General features: G+C 32.9%; 3 protein-coding genes across 12 annotated transcripts in view; 1 reads left to right on the top strand and 2 right to left on the bottom strand.

Moving 5' to 3' along the window:
• Positions 1–9,245, top strand: part of LOC132912401 (papilin) — a 158,067-nt gene extending 148,822 nt beyond the window's left edge. For 8 of the 9 annotated variants that reach the window (XM_060969773.1, XM_060969774.1, XM_060969779.1 and 5 more), the window contains 7 exons: positions 433–669; positions 1,191–1,513; positions 1,842–1,992; positions 2,343–2,852; positions 3,453–3,608; positions 3,698–3,811; positions 4,214–9,245. In XM_060969773.1, coding sequence (XP_060825756.1) covers positions 433–669; positions 1,191–1,513; positions 1,842–1,992; positions 2,343–2,852; positions 3,453–3,608; positions 3,698–3,811; positions 4,214–4,416 — 1,694 coding nt within the window. In that variant the 3' untranslated portion in view covers positions 4,417–9,245. The remainder of the gene's footprint in view (positions 1–432; positions 670–1,190; positions 1,514–1,841; positions 1,993–2,342; positions 2,853–3,452; positions 3,609–3,697; positions 3,812–4,213) is intronic. The other variant, XM_060969781.1, reaches the window with a different exon arrangement.
• A 235-nt stretch (positions 9,246–9,480) lies between these two features.
• Positions 9,481–13,772, bottom strand: LOC132912744 (potassium/sodium hyperpolarization-activated cyclic nucleotide-gated channel 1-like). Its single transcript, XM_060970437.1, has 8 exons — positions 13,170–13,772; positions 12,853–13,074; positions 12,503–12,689; positions 12,265–12,399; positions 11,705–11,897; positions 11,439–11,630; positions 11,138–11,361; positions 9,481–9,765 (listed from the first exon to the last, which is right to left on the bottom strand). Exons 1-8 carry the CDS (start codon positions 13,400–13,402, stop codon positions 9,481–9,483), a joined length of 1,671 nt encoding a protein of 556 aa, XP_060826420.1. The 5' UTR covers positions 13,403–13,772.
• Positions 13,773–13,845: 73 nt separating this feature from the next.
• On the bottom strand, positions 13,846–19,775 carry LOC132912416 (two pore potassium channel protein sup-9). Of its 2 annotated transcripts, none has more exons than XM_060969809.1 (5): positions 19,333–19,775; positions 18,292–18,447; positions 17,584–17,927; positions 17,177–17,295; positions 13,846–16,708 (listed from the first exon to the last, which is right to left on the bottom strand). In XM_060969809.1, the coding sequence occupies exons 1-5, from the start codon at positions 19,457–19,459 to the stop codon at positions 16,450–16,452; spliced, it is 1,005 nt and encodes a 334-aa protein (XP_060825792.1). In that variant the 5' UTR covers positions 19,460–19,775; the 3' UTR covers positions 13,846–16,449. The 2 variants fall into 2 exon arrangements, with proteins under 2 accessions (XP_060825792.1, XP_060825793.1); XM_060969810.1 differs by lacking the exon at positions 19,333–19,775 and adding an exon at positions 18,692–18,848.
• Positions 19,776–20,511: the final 736 nt, after the last annotated feature.

Genomic DNA, 20,511 nt, shown 5'->3' with positions numbered 1-20,511 from the left:
CTTTTTCTATCTGGAGGGGAAGAGCACGATAAATCACATTTTCTATTTCTCTTTTACAAAGCAATGGATTTTAGTTTAATTGTTTAATTTTAATCATTTTACTTTAAAATATTCCTTCCGAGTCATAAAGCGACATTAAAATAAAAAAAGCGGCAAATATATACATATCATGTATGTGACCAACGATGTTCATTTGTCCGAAAAAATCTGCTTCTTATTTTTCCACAGTTTTTATTTCTCAATCGTTCATCCTATCAGCTATTATTGCTCCTAGTTGTAAGCTTTAAAATCTGTGTAATATTGCTTTCACCGCAATATGTTTTATATCATTCTTTTATTATTACTTTTTATATACATTTTTATATTTTTTTCTTTCTATTATAAGAATGTTTGTATCTTTCTTTACTGTGACTGTAATGGGTATTTTTATAGCTACTAACGAGATCGACTCCGAAGAGAATAAAAAGGATCCTTGTGCGGAAGCTCGCGAGGAATGCAATATGATTCGTTGTCCTTACGGCAAAGAGGAGTTCGTAGATTCTCAGGATTGCGGACGATGTCGTTGCGTGGATCCTTGCAGGACACAGGTTTGTCCCGATGACACCAAATGTGCCATTACTCTGGTTGGTACCGAGGATGGCACCGAATACAGAGGAGTTTGTAGATCAGGTAACTGGAGACATTAAGTACTTTATATTTTCTATATTGCCTGTATTGAAAATAAGAAAGGAGAACATGCGGTAAATCGATAAAATTAAAAATCCCTTCTCTTCTTTTTTAATCTTTTTTTCATTTATCGATTTCAGATCCAGTCATAAACAAATCCACTTATAAGAATCCAAATACCTATATCCATCCTAACTTTGTTAATTTTTCCCTCTTCTAACGAAAGTCTGCCTAATTTCAACTGACAACAAGTTACGTAGTAAAGTAATTAAACATTTCTCTCCTTTTAATAAGAAACAAACCGACATTAACATCTAGAATTGGTGCTTCTCTTTTTACCTCGTAAACTAAATGAATTTTTCCTTGCATGATTTAACTTTGCCATTTACCGCTCACATTCACGATAAACATATTAAATATATGACGAAAAATTGTTATATAAATGACATCAAGTAATAGTTTCTCAATTACTGTTACCTGCATAATTTAACTGTATATAATATAATAATTCGTTTTTAATTTAGTTACGAAACCAGGCCGCTGTCCGAGCGTATCGAACAGCACAAGATGCGAACAGGAATGTCTCACAGACGCTGATTGCGCCGGAGAAATGAAATGTTGTAACAATGGCTGCGGCGCTTCCTGTCTTGAACCCGCTGTCGATGAAGTTCTATCGACTACTCCACGACCGGTAATCACTGCACGGCCGGTTGGTTCGGAACCAGCTTCGATCAAGCCACCGGAAGAACCAAACGTGAGCGCTCAGGAGGGTGGCTATGTGACATTGAAGTGTGTTGCTTTCGGACATCCAAAACCAACCATAACGTGGAGGAAGGGCACAATGCTGGTAAGATTTTTATAAATTATAAGATATAATCTTAGTTCTAGGAAAACACGCGTTCTGTCTTAATGTCTATAATTTCCAATTTTATCGGATCCTGAATTTATAGTTAAATCGGAAAGACGATTGCAAATTGGTGAAATTGGATAAAACTTAAAGTTAGGGATATTATTAAAGTATTATAAAAAAGGATTTATGTTGTTTTAAATTTTATCGGATCCTGCCTTTGTAAGAATAAAAGACTAGAAATAAATGACGTTAAATAAGAATTAGAGTATTGCAAAATTTAAATATTATATGGAATTGTAATAGTAACAAAGATTAATGTCTCCAGATTGCAGCTTCAGAGAGCAGGCGTCGCATATTGCTCGATGGTTCTCTTCAGATCATTAATTTAGACCGATACGACGGTGGAACATATGTCTGCACAGCTGACAATGGTTTAGGACCACCGGTAAGAGTGGAATACCAATTGGTGGTCACAGGTACGTACTATACGTTAAGTATTATAAAGACTGTCTTGACGTCTTGCAATGATGAATGTATCGTGCATCGTAGACTTAATGGTTGATCTCTTTACTTAATCTTTTAATAGCCGATCTAACCAATCTCATGTAGAAATGTTCTGCCATGTGTTTACTAGTAATAACACGTTTTAACTATTCACTTAGAAAAATTGCAATTAATTAAAACGAGAAGAAAATGGAGACACAAATATATCCATAAACCGCGGCAGAGTTAGCTTTACCTTTAAACTACCTTTCTTTGCAATAATTGGTGATGGTATTCGACGTTCGTCTCTTCTGCATGCTGTTTTCTCTCACACACTATACAGAACCGAGAGAACTGGCTGCGGCTATCATTGGAGAGCCTAACACTAGCGTGACGGTTACCATGAATTCGCCCATATCTCTGCACTGCTACGCGTGGGGTTGGCCTAGGCCTTTTGTCACTTGGTGGCAAGGCGATCGCATGTTACCACTGTCTTCGGAAATTTACGAACAGGATTCCGACTACACGCTTTTGATCCGAACCGTCACGTTGCCCACGTTGGGCGTTTACACATGTCAAGCGTTTAACGCGATTGGCAGAGCTGCCTCTTGGTCGGTGATATTACAAGCTGTCGGTCCAGTGTACAACATCAATCCCGAATACGAACAATATCTCAAGTATCTGGTCGATCCTCCTAAAAAAGATGAGAATATTCAATACCCCTATAGACCTAACAGAACTCAAACTATTGACTTTCATACCTATGGATTTGTGTCCACGACCAGACAAACACATATTTCTACAGTCAATCCTATTGGATATACTACTTTGGACTTTGCTTCGAGGTTCAGAGGTGAGAGGGTACTCTACTGTACTCTTTTCCAGTTTTCCTATTGCACCGTATTGAAAGATACTGTCAAAATATTAAATATATAATCAATTATATTTATATTTTCCAAATTCATGAAAATAATTATTATTTCTATCATAAAATTATTTATAATAGTAAAATGAAATGGAAGAAAGGTTTTGTTTAATACTAGAATTTTTTAATTCGTTATTCCTGCAATTAGTAAGAATTTGTGAATCCTATAGATAAAATTAATGCTGACTTTTATTGAGATGATATTTTAAATAGAATTGACACGTATATCTTTCGATATCACAGTGCAATTTGGTTTTTCTCTCTTCTTTTGTAATGACTGCGAATGCTTCGGTTTTATTATATGCTGCATTGAGCATGCTTAATTTGCTTGCATGTATGTTCTTACTAGTAATGATTATGTTCAATTTATGTACAATGTTTATATTAACAATAAACATCGATAAAAACAGGTAAGCACACGATCTATAATATATTCAAATTACATTCTGTATTTTTTCTTTCTTTCTTTTTTTCTCTTGACAATTTCATTTGCAAATATTTCTTAATGTGAAATCAATTATTTCGTAGTGCCTGTCACGGCCAACATATCGATAGGACAAAACCAATTCCCAGAAGGTAGTGACGTTACTATCGCTTGTAACGTCGATGGGTATCCGATACCTCGAGTATTTTGGTACAAAGATAACGAGCTGATTCACCAAAACAATCGAATTCAAATTACTGGTAGGTACTTCTATTTATCTAGCATTATTGAATAATTCATTTTTTCTGCAGAAAATTTGTTCAAAAAATGTGTGAAATTTTATTTTCAGATTTGAACAGACTTGTGATCAGCGACGCAAATCGAGAAGACTCTGGTCAATACCGTTGCGAAGCGAACAATGATTATTCGTCTGCTTTTGCGATGGTGGATATACAAGTTGCTGGTAAACCTTTGTGTTTTCTATATACTGTACAGAAGAAAGTATCCGAAAGCTAAAATCAAAATTAATTTTTACTGACCAATTTTAAAATATTTTATTTACCATTATTTTATTTACGCAAATTTTGAAACAACTATAACTTATAGAAATAGAAATTTTTGAATTTCAAGTATTCAACTTATCAGTAATAATATATATATAATTAGACAAATAAAAACTCTCTTAAAAAATAAAAGTTTATTTTAACAGTAAAAAAAGTTCAACTGTGCAAGAAAGTGCAACTATCTTCAACCAATTCGAAATATAAAAATTCTCAACAATTTTAACATTTTGATAAATGACACTATTATGTCACGAAAGAAACGAAATTGATTAGAGTTCAAGAAATAATTTTTCTGTTCCTAGGAATCTTCATTCACCCTAATTGCCAGGACAACTCGTTCTTCGCGAAGTGTGACCTGATCGTAAAAGCAAGATACTGTACGCACAAATACTATGCGAAGTTCTGCTGCCGATCCTGTACCGAGGCCGGCCAGCTTCCTTCTAGAGGGCCTCACCTAAACACATCGAGAAGGAGGCGAAGGTACATCCTGAAGAATCTCGTCTAAGAAAGTTTCGTTTGCTTCATGCAAGCCCGATGAACAAAGCAGAGCAATTACGATAAGGTCTCTCTTGCATAGTTCAATTAATATTGTTAATAAAATTTGACAAGTCACAAGTTTTCAGCACTAATGAATTTTGAGAAGAAAAAATATAAATTTCCCAAATTATGAGACTACTAATTATCTTACTTGGATGGAATATGGAATAGAAAAATTAAGAATTCCAGGACATGATGTAGTGAAATTATTAAAAATTCTACGACATAGGATTATAAAATTACTAAAGATTCGATGGCATAGGATAGTAAAATTATTAAAAATTCCAGGGTGTAGGATCGTAAAACCTCGAAAAAAAAGTTTACAATCTATGAATTGTAGCTTGTCAAATTCACTATTATCATGCAAAAGAGACGTCTGAAAAAAAGAAGACTCGACTCTCAAATATATCGTTACTAAAGAAACGAAGGAGGACGACGACGAGGCCGCGTGGTCATTCGATCCGATTCGAGGACGCAGAACTCCTCTGTCTCGAGCACGTGCCGCAACGTGATGTTAATTCACTGCCAAAGCCTTAGAACGTCTATACATAGATACTTTTAATATATAATTAAGCAACAGCGAGACGGAAGAGCGCGAGAACGAGAGTTGCACAACGAGACATAAAATGATTTGATCGTTGCCGTTTCTTCTTTTTCTTCAATTCTGTTTCAACGTCGTCGTTCGTCGTTGTTCGTTTTATGTATGTATATACGATCTGACGCTGGAATCCTAGTCGGTCGAAGCCATATCAGGATAGGAATGATCGCTGTCCTCCGGGGAACGAGAGAAAGCGCATCTCGATCGATTAATCGATCGATAACATTTGCTCTTCTTTTCATTTTACTTTCCGTTTGGTTCGCGTTCCAGTCGTTGGCCATCTCAGAATATAATCTGGAATCATGCGATGAAATACAGAAAATGAAAGCCGAAATAGCTAGTGAAGATATAGTCGAGGAAAAATAATTTAGCAATTTATGAATAAACCTAGGTTCTAAACGATCTTTTTTTTGAATATCCAATCCTTGCAAAATTATTTTTCTCTAACGTAAACAATTCGACAATTCATCAAATATTCTAAAATTCTCTCTTTGTTTTATCATTTAATGTATTCTAAGTTAAGAAATAAAAAGATTCAAAATTCTAAAATACTCCATTACATATCTTAGTTTTAGATTTAAAACAAAAATCATACATTTGCGATAATAATGTATTCTGTTAAATTTTAACAAAAATTTAAGCTCTTGAGGATAGAGTAAAAGATATTCGCAAGGTTCCAAGGAAGTCGTCACGATGAATCCATACGACAACGCGATGTATCGATCAATCTGATTCTGCAAGTGAACGAGCTTCGTAAAATAGACACGTCAGGGGAACAAAAAAAATGTCGCGAAAGAACGAGTTAAGATTGCTATATCTTTTTTTCTTTTTTTCAGCGGATAGATCGCATTAAGCGATCGTATAAAATGAAAAGAAAAGAAGAAATAGTGAATTTGGGGGAGGGGGGAACTTGTACCTATTTGTATGAAGCATACAAATATACGCACGTTACGTTGTAAAATATAAATAGTTTATTACGCAGTACACCATTTATATACTCTATAATACTGTTACTACTTATATCCCTTATCGATATTCCGATATATTGCCATAACACAAAACAATCCTTTGTCAATGAACAACATTTTACGGTTATCATAGCGACGATTAAGAATGGCGAAGGTGCAACATCGTGACGACAATATGCTGGCTCGTAAAATGAGTAAGAATGGGAGGAATTGGAAAAAAATGAAATGAAAAATGTTTCGTTTTGAAAATTGTATAATAGATTAATAAACATATCGATAAAATTAGAAAGGTTTCGGTGGTTACAATTTTATTTGCAAAGCTCGTTAAAAACAGGATAGAACAATTTAGTCGTTAGAGGTTAATAACAATTTACAAGCATTTATCAGTAATTCAATCACGATACGCATCTTCTTTCACCATATTAACGTGTTGCATTTATATATTTGTTCCTGAACATTGTAATCGTAATGTTAACTACACACTGTTACTATGTATAGCGTATCATCTATGAAGCCTCGATGTTTGAGAATAAGAGCATAAGTTGTGTCAATTCCGAACTTATCAAAAAGTAGCGTGAAACTCTTATATGAAATTATTTCCTTTTCTTACACGATATTATATTCTAACAAGTTAGAAACGACATATTTTTTCTTAATAAAGCTGACCCCAATTTTGATACATTATCTCTTTTTCACAAAAATATAGGAAACAATGTATTTCTATTACTAATTGACAAAAAAGAAGTTCAGGAAGGTTCAATCAACAAAGGGTTAATTTCAATTTAGAGTGAAAGAAGGTTACATAACATTGGAAAATTGTATGCGTACTTCGTTCCAACATCGGTAAGAGATAATTTATGCTTTTAATCTTGAAGTGTCGCAAAAATATCAGTAGCTTGTAGCGTATCAAAATTCTGAAAGAAGGTACCAAAAGCATTTATAATTATATATAAATATTATAGATATACTGTAAGCGTAAGTTTTACTCGATAATGGAAAGAATCCACGGAACTGTAGGAAAAAAAAGGACATTCTTCTTTCGTCTGATCGTTTCAGTCACAGTAAATGACAGTGCCTTATTAGAAGCCCTTCGAAAGTGTCGAGGAAGGAGTGCTAAATAAAACTTTACATACAGATTACCGTTAGTGTAAATACGAAAATAGTAGTATACGCGAAGCAGAACGAATTGTCCGAAGATTTTCAATCGCAGAAATTTACTGATAGTCACTAAAAAGAAAAAGATATTAGACGATCGTACCAAAGTGTGAAAAAGCTATTCCTCCGATATTTTACGTTTCCTTATCGAATAAAATATATATGTATATATATAAATACATATATTTTATTCTTATATTATTTCCTAATTACGTATCAAACGTATGAAGACCACAAGTGGAAATATGACTCAAGTCACATTTTTTCTAGCGAGTCTTTTATAGAAGAGCAATTTTAAAATTCGATGTTATTGTACATTCGATATTATATTAATGAAGTTAAAGCAACATAATTGTTCGTTTCGTATAAAATATTATAGGTTTATCATTTATCACAAAATGCCCTTTTTGAACTATTTCATATTAAAATAGTCGTAACAAATGTATAACAAACATATTAAAATTTTATATTAAAATACGTGTAACAAAATAATGAGAAAATCAACAAAAGTGAACTTGTCATACTTTTCCCATGTGTGGTCTTTATGTATAGTAGAATCTAGATAAAATTTGGAAATTGTGACAATCACAGTATTGCTTTAAAAGAAATGAAGCATGTAAACCTTTATTATCGTTTTCTTCATTTACCCGGAGGAATCGTAGCAAGAAAGGAAAGAAACAAGGAATAATGGAAAGATATTGAGTACTCTTCTCCTCCGTACTCCTTTAGATATGACCAAACTAGACATGACACGATTGTAGTAACGTAGTAACACGACATTATTTAGTAAATGTATAAATAGCATAAATTCTCTTAGTTTACATAGATTTCTTAGATACATATCCTACTGATTCCATATCGGTAACAAACAAAAAAATACAAAAAAAAAAAAAGAAGAAGCTAAAGAAAATGTAACGTAGAAAAGAATGTATCGTGTTTATTACAAGAAATGATAACGCAAGGAAAGAACAAAAGGTACATGACGTCAAGCAAGTTGTTTCGGTAGATTTTCTCTATTCTATAGTAAATAATTTATATTTCTACCGTGTGATTTTAAAGTCTATACAATGGCAACATATTCACTTACACGTTATACACTGGACATGTATATAATCATCCCTGTATTACGTACTGTACTCGTTTAAACGACCTATCTTACAGACCGCTGGACAATTCCTTGTGGAAACTTTGTAAAATTCGTAGAAACGATCGTGACCGGTTGATTCGTCGATTTTCAATCAATTTTCCAAATATCAATGCGTTTTCTTTTTGTAACACAAAGGTAGTGCGATAATGATAATTAACATATAGTGATGTTTAGAATGGCTATGATAGTTATAACAATATATTATAATTATATACGCAAATAATCAAGGATTTAAGATAATATAGTAGAACTATTGATTCGTGTAATGAATAATTTTAGTCAGTTATTTAGAACTTGAACTTTGTGAATTTAAACGTTTTGGAAAATATAAGTGGAAATAGGATCTTTCTATACGAGTAATCTTGAAATTCATTTCACTTCTTTTTCTACGTGTTTTACAGTTTTGAGAAACGCATTTCATTTAATTTCTATAGAATAAAATTAAACAAAAATATGCAATGGAACGTACCTCGCGTAGAATCAACAGAAGTCTTTTCAAAAAATTTTGTTTTAATATTCTCATATAAACTAAAGAGAGTGAAGAAAATTCTTAACGAGTCAGCTACGATTTACGATTGTTGCTACGAATACACCGACGAAGGATTTAAGCGTAAGTTACATGAGAAAAATACGAGGAAACAAGAAAATTCGCCAAAAAAGAGAAAAGTGAAAGACATGAAGATTAGATTAATTATACAAATTCGTGTCTCTAATGTATTATCACACACATCGCGACAGTGCTAAAGATTTTAGTGATTTTAGTACTTGTAAGTTATACCTTAGGTAACGATTAATATAATATAAATATATATATAATTATATATATATATATATATAAAATAAAGGTAGAAATGAAGTAATGCCACTATACAAACATTGTATGGACAATAATAATATATAAGATCCTTAAATATATGATTAAACGATTAGCATGATTATTTTTCTTATCGAAGAACTTTGTTGCTATCAGCGACTTCTTGATGAGGATTATTCTTTATTCTCGTAATTAATAGGTATGTCAATTTTTCTAACAACATTTTGTTGCATCTAAATCTTTATATCATATTGTTTATTTAATAATTACAAGAATTATTAACATAATTACTATATTAACATTTATTATTATTGAGTATAATATTACGCATTATTCAAACTATTCTCTTTTTAGAAACGTCCTAAATTTTTTCTATGATCAGCTTGAGCAGAACTACGCTTAAGATGACGTTTATGGTGTTCTTCAATGATCATAGCTCTCTCGATCCTCTCGGTCGCGAGTCTCTCGATTTTCGCGAATAATTCTGTGTGCACGGAGATACACTTTCGAAAATCTTTGCGATCCAAACGGTACACCTCGCACACTTCAATCGCAATCACGCTTGCGACTCTTCTTTGTTCACCAACTAGAAGCGCTACTTCTCCAAAATGGGCTCCGTCGTCCAGATGACAGATCTACAAAAAAAAAAAAAAAAAAAAAAAAAAGAAAGAAAAAGAAGGAAAGAAATTAGCTCCGTAAATGATGAAAATAACGATTACTCATTATTGTCAAGATAATTGAATTTTAAGAAACGAAAGTGACAAAGGAGTTAAAGAGAATTGTGTCTCATATCGAATACCTTTTTTACAAAAAGTCTCTCTATATCGATCTTTGCACTCATTTTGTAATTACTGCGAGATTTCTTCAAACAATGAAAAGTAATTACAAAAATATATCAGTAACAATCACTTTATTCTAATCTCAATTAATATGTGAGAAAACTATAACACGCCTATTAGCTTACAATCAGTGTCTTTATAAAGATCAGTGTCTATATAATTTTAACTATACTCCATAATATTGATCATTACATTCATTCGTTAATTGCCATACAATTTATTCAACCTATAAAAAGGTAATCACAGAAATCAACGACAAATTACCGCAATAATTACTTCAGTTGAATGCAAAATAGCTTGGAAGATAGCAAGAAACATACACTTTAAAGTGCTCTTTGTTTTAAGTCGATATCTCAAGTGGTTCCGGAGATACAATGATTTAAAGCGACGCGTACGAATTTGTGCGAAAAGACGAATGACCAAAATTCCCGGAAACAGCGTGACCTAGTTATTGCACGTGCTTACGCGCGTAGTACGGTGCACGTTCCTGATTAGGGAAGTCATGTGCGACAGAGAGATCCGAGAGTACGAGAAAGATAGCGATAGCGAAACGCTGCAGGTTATCATTCATTTTAAATTGACGCATCTTAAAGACAAAAAGTCGTAGGACCTTAAATCATAAAGCATTTTAAAGGGAATGGTTCGATCTTTCTGGTGTGTTAAACTTAAATAAAATCTGAATCGGGCAAGTACCTTTATGAAAAATGAAATCTAACGTATACAAAGTGGAGTTTAATGGTACTTATTCGATAATAAAATTGAAAGAAAATGATTTTGTTTGATATTTTCTTGTTGATATGTGTATAATTACATTTATAGAGTAGGAGAAAATTGGAGGTATGAAGAAGAAGGACATTTATGAACGGAATTTGGTTTTGAAACCAGGGAAGTATTTCGGGAGAAATGGAATCTAATGATATCAGTTCGATAATAAAATTGCAAATAAATGTTTTTGTAATATATTCTTATTAATTTGTGTATAATCATATTAACGTATATAAACACGTTTGGATTAGAGATTGAAGATATAAATAGAAAGGAAAATTGATATATGACACGTTAAATCGATACTATAATTTAAAAGTTTAAGTTAGATTTAATGGAACTTTTAAATTTTTCTTTGGTTAGAAATGTTAAGGATGCACTGTCGAATGGTCTTACCACATACCTCTTTCCCAGTGGGTGTTAGTACAGCGACAGTTCCAGCAGATAAAAAGAACATACAATCGCCATAAGCTCCTGCTTTGATAATTACGTCGTTCGGTAGATAAAGCTCGAATTTCAAATTCTTTATGATGGATCGTAAAACGTATTTGGGTAAGTCCTTGAATATTGCTACATTTTCAACTAAACGATGACTCGCTTGGAGTGCAATCTCTTGACGTAATTGTTCTAGATTACAATGATTCGTTAATTAATTATAAATCTTAATCAAGAAGCGAATGAAATAGTAAATTATATTTGGTTACCTGATAAATTAGATAAGATAGACTTTTCGCGAAAGTAACTATTCCTGAAACGATAATAGTAATAAGCCAGAAGACGAATCTTCATGTGTTTTGGTAATTGTTTTTGACTCGTGTAAGCGCATAACTGATTTATTATTTCTTGAAATTTCGATTTCGATGCTTGTTTTCCTGCTTTTATTTGAATCAGCATCACTAAAATGAGATTCATGTACTATTTAGAGATTGAAAATATATGCGTTTACGTGATTCATTAGAAAATATCTTGCCTGCAATGTAACATTCGAGCACTTTACCAATGAGTATAAGAAGAAAGCTCAGTACAATGTGACCGTTTGTTCTTGGCACGTAGCCACCGTAACCACTCGCTGCTAATTTCTCCACGACGATAAAGAGTGTGGATTGAAACCTGGAAGGTATGCTGCTGCTGTCTAACCCTGTCACCCAACATTCAGGACATTCCTGTATAACGTTTATTAAATTATATTACTATAAATTTTCTATCTACATTTCTGTAATTCTTAGAGGCTATCATTAGTGAAATTTCATCTCACGCGAATTGTGTTTTAATATTATCGTTTTGTAATAATATTTATTTGTTGCAATTTTATTATTTGCAATCACTAGAAACAATTATTTCTCTACTCTTCATATTGAATAAAAGTGAAACATTTAATTCCTCTTGTTTAACTTCATTAATCTTTTTAATTTAAAAAAAATGCAATGCTATGAACTTTCACTCATGAACATGATATATTATTAAACATTATTTATTAATTAGATTTTGAAATCTAAGAATAGGTACTACTACATATTTTTCATCCCTTACTTCCGGTAAAGAGTTACTGAAGTGCAAAACTAACACTGGTATCAAGTAATATAGACACGAAGACCAGTACATTATGTAAAATCCCAGCATGAAGGTGGAAAGTAGTTCATAATAAAAGTGCATCACTTCGAAATGCTAAAATTCCGAATAAAGATATCCATGAAAATGATGTATGCGCGCAGTTAAAATTATTTATAATTTTCTAAAATTTCTTTTAAATTTAAAAAAGGGATATTACGCTAAAAAGCTCGGAGATTCGCATATTAACGTAGCCATAACGCGATAGCTTCAAACAAGGTAAGAGATTGAGCAGAGAAACTAAATGATTAGATTCTCTTCCAGGAAGACTTCGCCATGGCAAAGTTATGTGATCCCATGGCAATGAGGAAAGGATATCCAATATAAGGAAGGTTTTTAAATAGTTCCTATGAGAATAAATCATATCATTTGTACTTTTAAATCAATCAACTTTCATGCTAGATATTTTTTAATATCACATGATATTTAAATCAATTAAAATTCAAATGAATAAAAAATATTCTATATGCAAATTCAGCAGTATCAAACAGATATATATAAAGAAAGTACATGAATATCTTGAAGGGAGCCAATTCCACTTGCATGAGTTTCTTGTCGTAATATCCAGTGAAGCAATTGCATACTATATCCATCCAGCAGAAAGCGTAGATTAAGAAATTGAATTTATCCATTCGAATTCTATCATGACTCATGACAATAAAACTGACGGAAAATGGGATCGTCAGAAAGCCGACCATATATACCACTGTCATTACCAAGTCCCATAGAAATCTAAAAAATTTCTTTAGTGCAAGCAGTATCTGTTTAATTGCTTTTTAAAAAAATATTTTTTATTTTTTCGTGTATGTTCTTAATTTCATAGATACCTCCAACTGCTGCAAGGATGAATAATCCACCAATGTATCAGAGCGTGCCTTCTTCTCTCGGCACACACATGCGCCATACTGTCGAAAAATATTTTCGCCCTCGGTGTTTTCCCATTGATTTGGAACATGTTTATCCATATATTTTTACACGTGATGTCCTCATCTGAGCCGAACATGTAGTATTTGTCACTATTTTTTAAGGCACAGATATGGGGCTTCACGCCGGAATCCATGTTTTTCTCTTGCTACAAATTGTCTAGTTAGTTGTAATATAGCAATTTGAAACTTGAAACTTCAAATGTGATATTTGAAATGTGGAATTGTAACATTAAATCTTGAACTTCTAGTCGGAAGTTTTGAACGCTAAACTTGGAACTTCGCCCTTGAATCTTGAGCTTTTAACCCCAAACTTTGAACTTCGAACTCTGAAGTATGAACTGTAAACTTCAAACTTTGATTTTGTTCATTTTCACACAGTTCGAATACACCACGAATATAATTGAGCGCAAAATAATTTCCATATCACCTTATTTCTATTACAATCCAGCTTTTCCTCGATTGTGGATCAAAATTCATAACCTGAAGGGTTTTCACTATTTTCAAATCCCGATCCGAAGTTTGCAAATTTTGAATCGATGTAAGTGAAAACAGGCAGGAAAGAAATGAACGTGACAACGAAAATAATGAACTGTCGTTTATTAAAAAACTCTCGATGATAAAAAATATACCCAATCATATACTGCCGTTAGAATACGACGAGCGCCTATGAACTAAGGTACCTGTATACAAATGAATGCACATTATCGTTTACTCTGTGCAGCGATGTTCCTATGAGGATCAATCGTGGTTTTGTTGCTATTTTTATTAAACGATACGCAACTGCTTTTGTGCGTGTGTCGATCACTCAGATCAATCATCAATAATTGACGAAAACAGAACGCGTCGTTGGGAAGAAAAGAAGCATTGATATGGTATGGTACCGGCAATTGTAAGTTTGAATGTAAGAAAAAATAAAACGTAAAATATTTTGGAATTCGTTTTAACCCTCCAGTCAGTTTGCTTGCTATGTTTAATGCACTTTCATTTTTGAGCATCATTTTTTTCTGGTAAATATTTTTATACGTACGTGAGTTACTCTGAAGCCAGAATAATCAACTTCATCGAAATAAGTTTTATTTAGTTTCTGACTTATTTTGGTTTGAAACAAAAAATATACTATTTTCAAATTTATTGTATATATATTAATTATATATGATTATCAAAAGTAAACTGTTGTCCTTTTATCCATGTTTCTATTCTTTGTGCATGTTGTGAAAATTTTCATAAATTTATAACCCTGTATTCTGAAATTAAATATTTACGAAGTAGCATTCAATAATCTGGCTTCACTTGTAAAGTGTTAGAACATGCTTCAATTAAATATTTGTAATATTTAAAATGAACAATTATTTATCTTATATTTTACATCTCTAGATACTTAAACCATCTAAACAGATATCTAGACTATGGAAATATTTAAATCTTCGAAAATCTAAATTTTTCCTGTTGACCATAGAAAATGGTCGAAATTAATGTTTAAAAATTCCCTCTAAAATCTCAGTATGTTTAGTAATATCTTAAACATCTAAAATACAAGATACTTAGGAACCACTCTGCAGTTATTTGAAATATTCACGATATATCATTTTTTAGTCTTCAAAAATTTCGTTTCACGTTTAAACTACTAAATGTGAATGCTTTTAATCAACAACAAATAAGCGACTATTTATCGTATACTTTTACAAAATTCACGATCGCTTACGCAAATACTACATAATTACAAAATGAAACAGACAAGCGTAGATAGTATAATAAATGAATTATAAAAATACTAAAATTACATGAATTCTTTACAATTCTTAACTTTTTAACTTTTGGAGGGTTAAAACAGGCGCCTAGAGAAATTTTTGTTAAAAAAATAACAACTAGTCAGTTAATTCAACTATCAGTCTTCCCGGTTATTCCTGTTTGTCGCTTGATATATTCTCTATTCTTAGGTTTACAAAATACGACGCTGAGATTTATGTATGTTTCTTTCGCATCGCAAGTATGATAAAATTGTTATTCAAGTTCGAGTTACAATTCTAGAAAATTGTACAATCACAATTTTCGTAGCTACAAAATTAAGCTACTTTCTAAGATCGACTTTGTCATTTTATCGATTGACGATTTACGTGAAATTTTCACATTTTCCAGCTTTTAAGTTTATTAGTACAAACATCGAGTTGTATTTATGTATTTAACAATCACGCTAACGAGGCCTGGATATTGTTCTGTTTACATTTTATATATTCAGTATACATACAAATAACCGAGATCGAAACGGCGATCTCTACTTCTTCAACTTTCATTAAACAAATTATTTTCTCTTTTACGAGGATCGTTTTGTCCGTAGAATATTTTTGAAGAATATCAAAATCTAGGCAAATGTTTTTGTCATAATTTGCGTAAATCATATACGTACACTTTGAGAACAGATTTTTGTAAAATGTAAAAGATTTTATTAACATACAACATAAGTAGTGAAAATCATAAAAAATTTTAATTTGAAAGTTTATTCGAAGAAACCCAACTTATCTTCGGAACAAAGCAATCCTCTAAGCAACAATTTCTAATACCAATGCAACCTTCATGACTAATCTACAATCTCCAATAATTTCAATAATCGTTCAATACATATGATACAGCATAAACACCGAATACGAATTCGAATTCTTAAATTTTCTAGAGAATTTGAAACTCTCTCGGAATTCACCGGGAGAAAATGGTCCGTGGTACGATATGAAACGTACGAAATCGTTACAAAATCGTCTACAAACGATCAAATACCCTCTGAACGTCCTTCTTCTTACGACTATTCGTAATATTATAACATGAGTCAAGTACAATTCAATAGTTCATTTCTAAAGTCACCTCCTCAGAACAAACTCCACTGGCTGTCTTCAAAATATGTCTTCAAAAATCGATGAATGTGCGCTAACGAGTCCTTGAACTTTATAAGGTAGATCTTATAAGAACACAATTTCGAACATCGGTCCAATTTGAATCAACTTGCAAAATTCCATTGTGAACTATACCAATGAAATTATTTTCAATGTTATTGTTTCCTTCACGGATTTTTAAATCCATTTGGTTATGTTAATTTTCGAGTCGATCTTTTTTACACGTCGATACCAAGTAGTTCTCTGCTGTCAGCTCTCGATAATCGACGACGTAAACTGCGACGACGGAACTCCTTCCATCAGACGGATGCACGTTTCACGCGAAGGCTCGAGATTGAAGGAGGTCTGTAGCCTTGGTAACCTTGGTCCAGAAGTTCGGAATTCGGTGGTCCTAGACACGTGCATGAGCACACGCTCACACAGTCATCCGTGTCGTGAACTATGGGCACGTGGCCAGCTAATAGTTTTCCATTTACAGCGACCACTTCACCGTCTAGTGTTAACACGTGATGAGAAGCTGGTTGAAGCTCTTCGTCGCGACGAGCGTCACCCGTGTTCCTGTTTAATAATTAAGAAAGATTAGAAATCTCAGAATTTTTCAGGGCTTCAAAATTTAAGATTCAAGATTTCAAATCACGACTTGAGAACATACAATCAGTAGTAATACTTTGATATTTCGCCAGCATTGTAACAAGCTTCAATGAAATTAGGGATAGAACTCTCTTATTAAGTGTAATGTTATAAATATAACTGGAGAAATCCTTTCAATCTTTGGAAATTTTTAATAGAAAGAATTTGGCTGTGAATAACTAAATTTTTGTTAAAAGAAACCTTCTTTGCTTTTTGACCATTGAAGAAGTGAAATAAGTGAAAATGTGCTCAAAGATATTACATAAATTTTTGAAGTGTAATATCTTGGACGTGACCTACATTTTCAACGTGGCCTGAGAAGACAGAGTGGCGATAAGTAAAAGGGGACAAGTAAGATATATGTACACGCTTTGGGGTGAAGGAATATGTACTTACATCGTCATAAAGCGGAGGACGAGTAAGTTTATGCTGGCAGCGACGACGGCCAGGCCGAATAGTATAAAGACTAAGCTTAAGGCCACGTATCCAGGTTTATTGGAAAGTGCGTGATCATTCTGCAACGTTTTCATCACAAACAAATATTAAAAATGTCTTTCGCTAAATTTAAATATTAAGATAAAGCGAATTGAAGAAGAAATACTCTCCTATCAACAAAAATGAATTAAGAAACTAATAATAACCAAGCAATAAAATTCAAGCAACAAAGAAGTTCTTGCTAAAAATTAACAAATTCTAACTTCTTCCTATGAAACTTCGATAAAATAACAGGGTTATTAATACGAATTGACAAAGGTTTGATAAGATTTCAATGAAATATTGAATTTATCGTTAGAGGAATTTACCTGTAAGGCGACGTAATCACCAAAACCGATGGTAGTTAGCGTGACAAAACAGTAGTAGAAGCTGTCGAAATAGCTCCAACCCTCGTAACGCGAGAACACAGCAGCCCCTGTCGTGATAATTATGCTCGAAAGTAAACCAGTCGCGAGCATTAGATTCATCTCGGTTGCTTCTGTTTTCTGGCATCTTAAATACGTTTTTGCGCGTTTGATGACTACAGAAGCGAACTTGTTCAGACGTTCACCGATACTCTGGAACATTACCAGACCGAGAGGAATGCCAACCATGGCGTATGCCATACAGAATGCTTTTCCTCCTATGGTGACTGGCGTTGAATGTCCGTACCCTTGAAATTTTATAGGAAATTGAGATAAAATCTTGTGATGATTAAGAATATAAATACAAAAATTTTTTAATATGAAAGTTTCTAATATGAATGATCCAGAATATGTCAAATTAATTTATCTAGAGTAATATAAATATACAATAATAATAAATATAGGATAGAATAATGCCCTATCAACTAAAAACTTAGGATTATTATGTGTCTTATAGAATATAGAAATTTATTATGTAATTTATAAATACATACATATTAAAGATTTCAAGGTTGTAACTTGATATCGATTATCTACGATACATATTTAACTTCTACTGCACAAAATCAACATTCTAAACACGTAGCAAACACACTTGAGAGTATCACTCACCTATCATAGCAAGCACAAGAGTCGCGAAATAAAAGGCACCAGCGAATTTCCATTGAGGACCTGCTTTGTGTGGCTTATTTTCTATTATAACAATCTCCAACATTATGTAATCTTCCTGCGTGATGTTGTACTTCTTGATCATGTTTCGACGAACCTCTAAAACCATTAAGATAACCACAATTTTCGATAGTATTATTATTATTATTATTTTTATTATTTATGTATATATTCTACTATTCTTGGCTACATATTTTTCTGTTAATTAAAAATTTAAATTTGCAGGTATGGGAATAGCAACCCTAAATTTATCCTTCTTTGCTATTTTTCATCCCTAACTCTTAACATTATATTTAATCACATACTTAAATATTCACAAGCGGAAAATGCTACTAATTATTACCTAAAATATTCATCTATGAAAATATCAGTGATAAATATCATACTGTGCATCCTATCTCTCTATTTTCAACTCTTAACGTTATACGTCTACCTTAATCCCACGCCTAAACATCGACACGTGAAAATATCAACCCCGATGCAGCCGATATGTGTGTGTGTGTATTTATACTATCCCTCTATATATAGTACCGGCCTTATCCCTCGTCATCAGTGTTCCATATATTGTTCATTTGTCTATTTATTTCCTACCAATCCCTTACTCTAAGCATTTCACACATTCACATACATGAACAGTGAAACAAAACTCATCCAATAGAAACTTTCGATCTTATATATTCTACCTCTTTCTCCATACTTTCACTATCAATTCACTTCACGAACGTTCCATATATAACACACATTCTGTTTTCCACATATATATCTACCAATCGTGTACTCAAATATTTACATGTGAAAATAAGCAAACAAAGTTTATCCAATAGAGTTTTCGAATCCTATATATTCTGCCACCACCCTCCCCCTATATACATTTTCACCCTTAACTTTCATCATCAACTTTCCACATAGCATTTATTTGATATCAATTTTCTACCAATAACACATTCGCATATTTACACTTGAAGACAACGAGACAAGTCTCACCCGATAAAAACTCCCAGCGCTTCCTCTCCGTGTTCGACTCCAACGCATCGAAAACCGCCGCGCCAATCAGCAAATAAGTAAACGTACACACTACCAACGACAAAGTCCTCACATTCTGCCTCTTCATTTTCACAGTGTGCCAACCACGAGAGCTGATCAGCTCGTGTCGAAGAACCGCGAAATCCGGCACACCTTCCAACGATTTGTCGTCACGTTTCTTTCTACACGTTCGATTGCACGAACACAGATCGCGCGACGTTCATGCTTCTTGCAGGTTCAGGGGAATAAGTAGCAACATATTCTTTTTTTATACATGCAACGCTATCGATCTTTCGACGACATGTCACGGACTGAAAGATTCGAAGAGGAAGACTTCGGGACGCGTACACGATACACGAAGGCCAGCACGACTTGGACGACGCTTGGCACACGATTAAGGGAAGTATTGATCAAATCTATGAGCCACGGTAAGCTCCATGGAAACGTAACCAGTGCTGCTGCAACAAGACTGGCTATCGGTAAGAACGGTGTTGCAGTAGAACGAATCGATCAGGAGTCAGGCAAAGAGGTTTGGTGTGGAGATTGATAAAGCAGAGTTAATATTAGAACAAAGGAGGTACAGAATAAACGTGATATGCAACGCTTCTCCGTGACTGGCGATTTAGGCGTCACCTGGAACTCTTATTTTTCGTATCATATATAACATTACCGATTAAGTATAGTTATAGTTTGTATCAAAATTAAATTTTTCGATTGTGTGCAAGTTTTCTATTAAAAGAAAGAGCTGAACTTTACTATAGTAATTTTGGTCTATTATAAAAATAATAACTTTTGTAGTGTGACAATTAGTCTGTAAATTTTTATACATTTATAGTACTGAATATACGTATAAAATATCCAAAATGTAGAAAATAATTAGTATCTAATTATAGAGTCTAATATAAGTATAATATTGAGCGAGTGAAACATATTCCTGCTTAAATTCTATTTTTGAATTGTATTTATAAAAGCATTTTTCTTATACATCCGTAATCTGGATTTTCCAAATTTTTAGAAAGAAATCACTTAAAAATTCCTTATTAATATCCGTATATAAGCCGTAAATAATCAAATAAAGCCTGTTAGTATTAATTAATAATGCTAATATCTTACAGATAATCATTACAAAAACTTACTAAA

The sequence above is a fragment of the Bombus pascuorum genome, chromosome 12 (assembly GCF_905332965.1).
Source record: "Bombus pascuorum chromosome 12, iyBomPasc1.1, whole genome shotgun sequence".
Classification (NCBI taxonomy): Eukaryota; Metazoa; Arthropoda; class Insecta; order Hymenoptera; family Apidae; genus Bombus; species Bombus pascuorum.
Note: the sequence above shows the minus strand (reverse complement) of the source record. Positions and strands in the feature narration are given on the sequence as shown.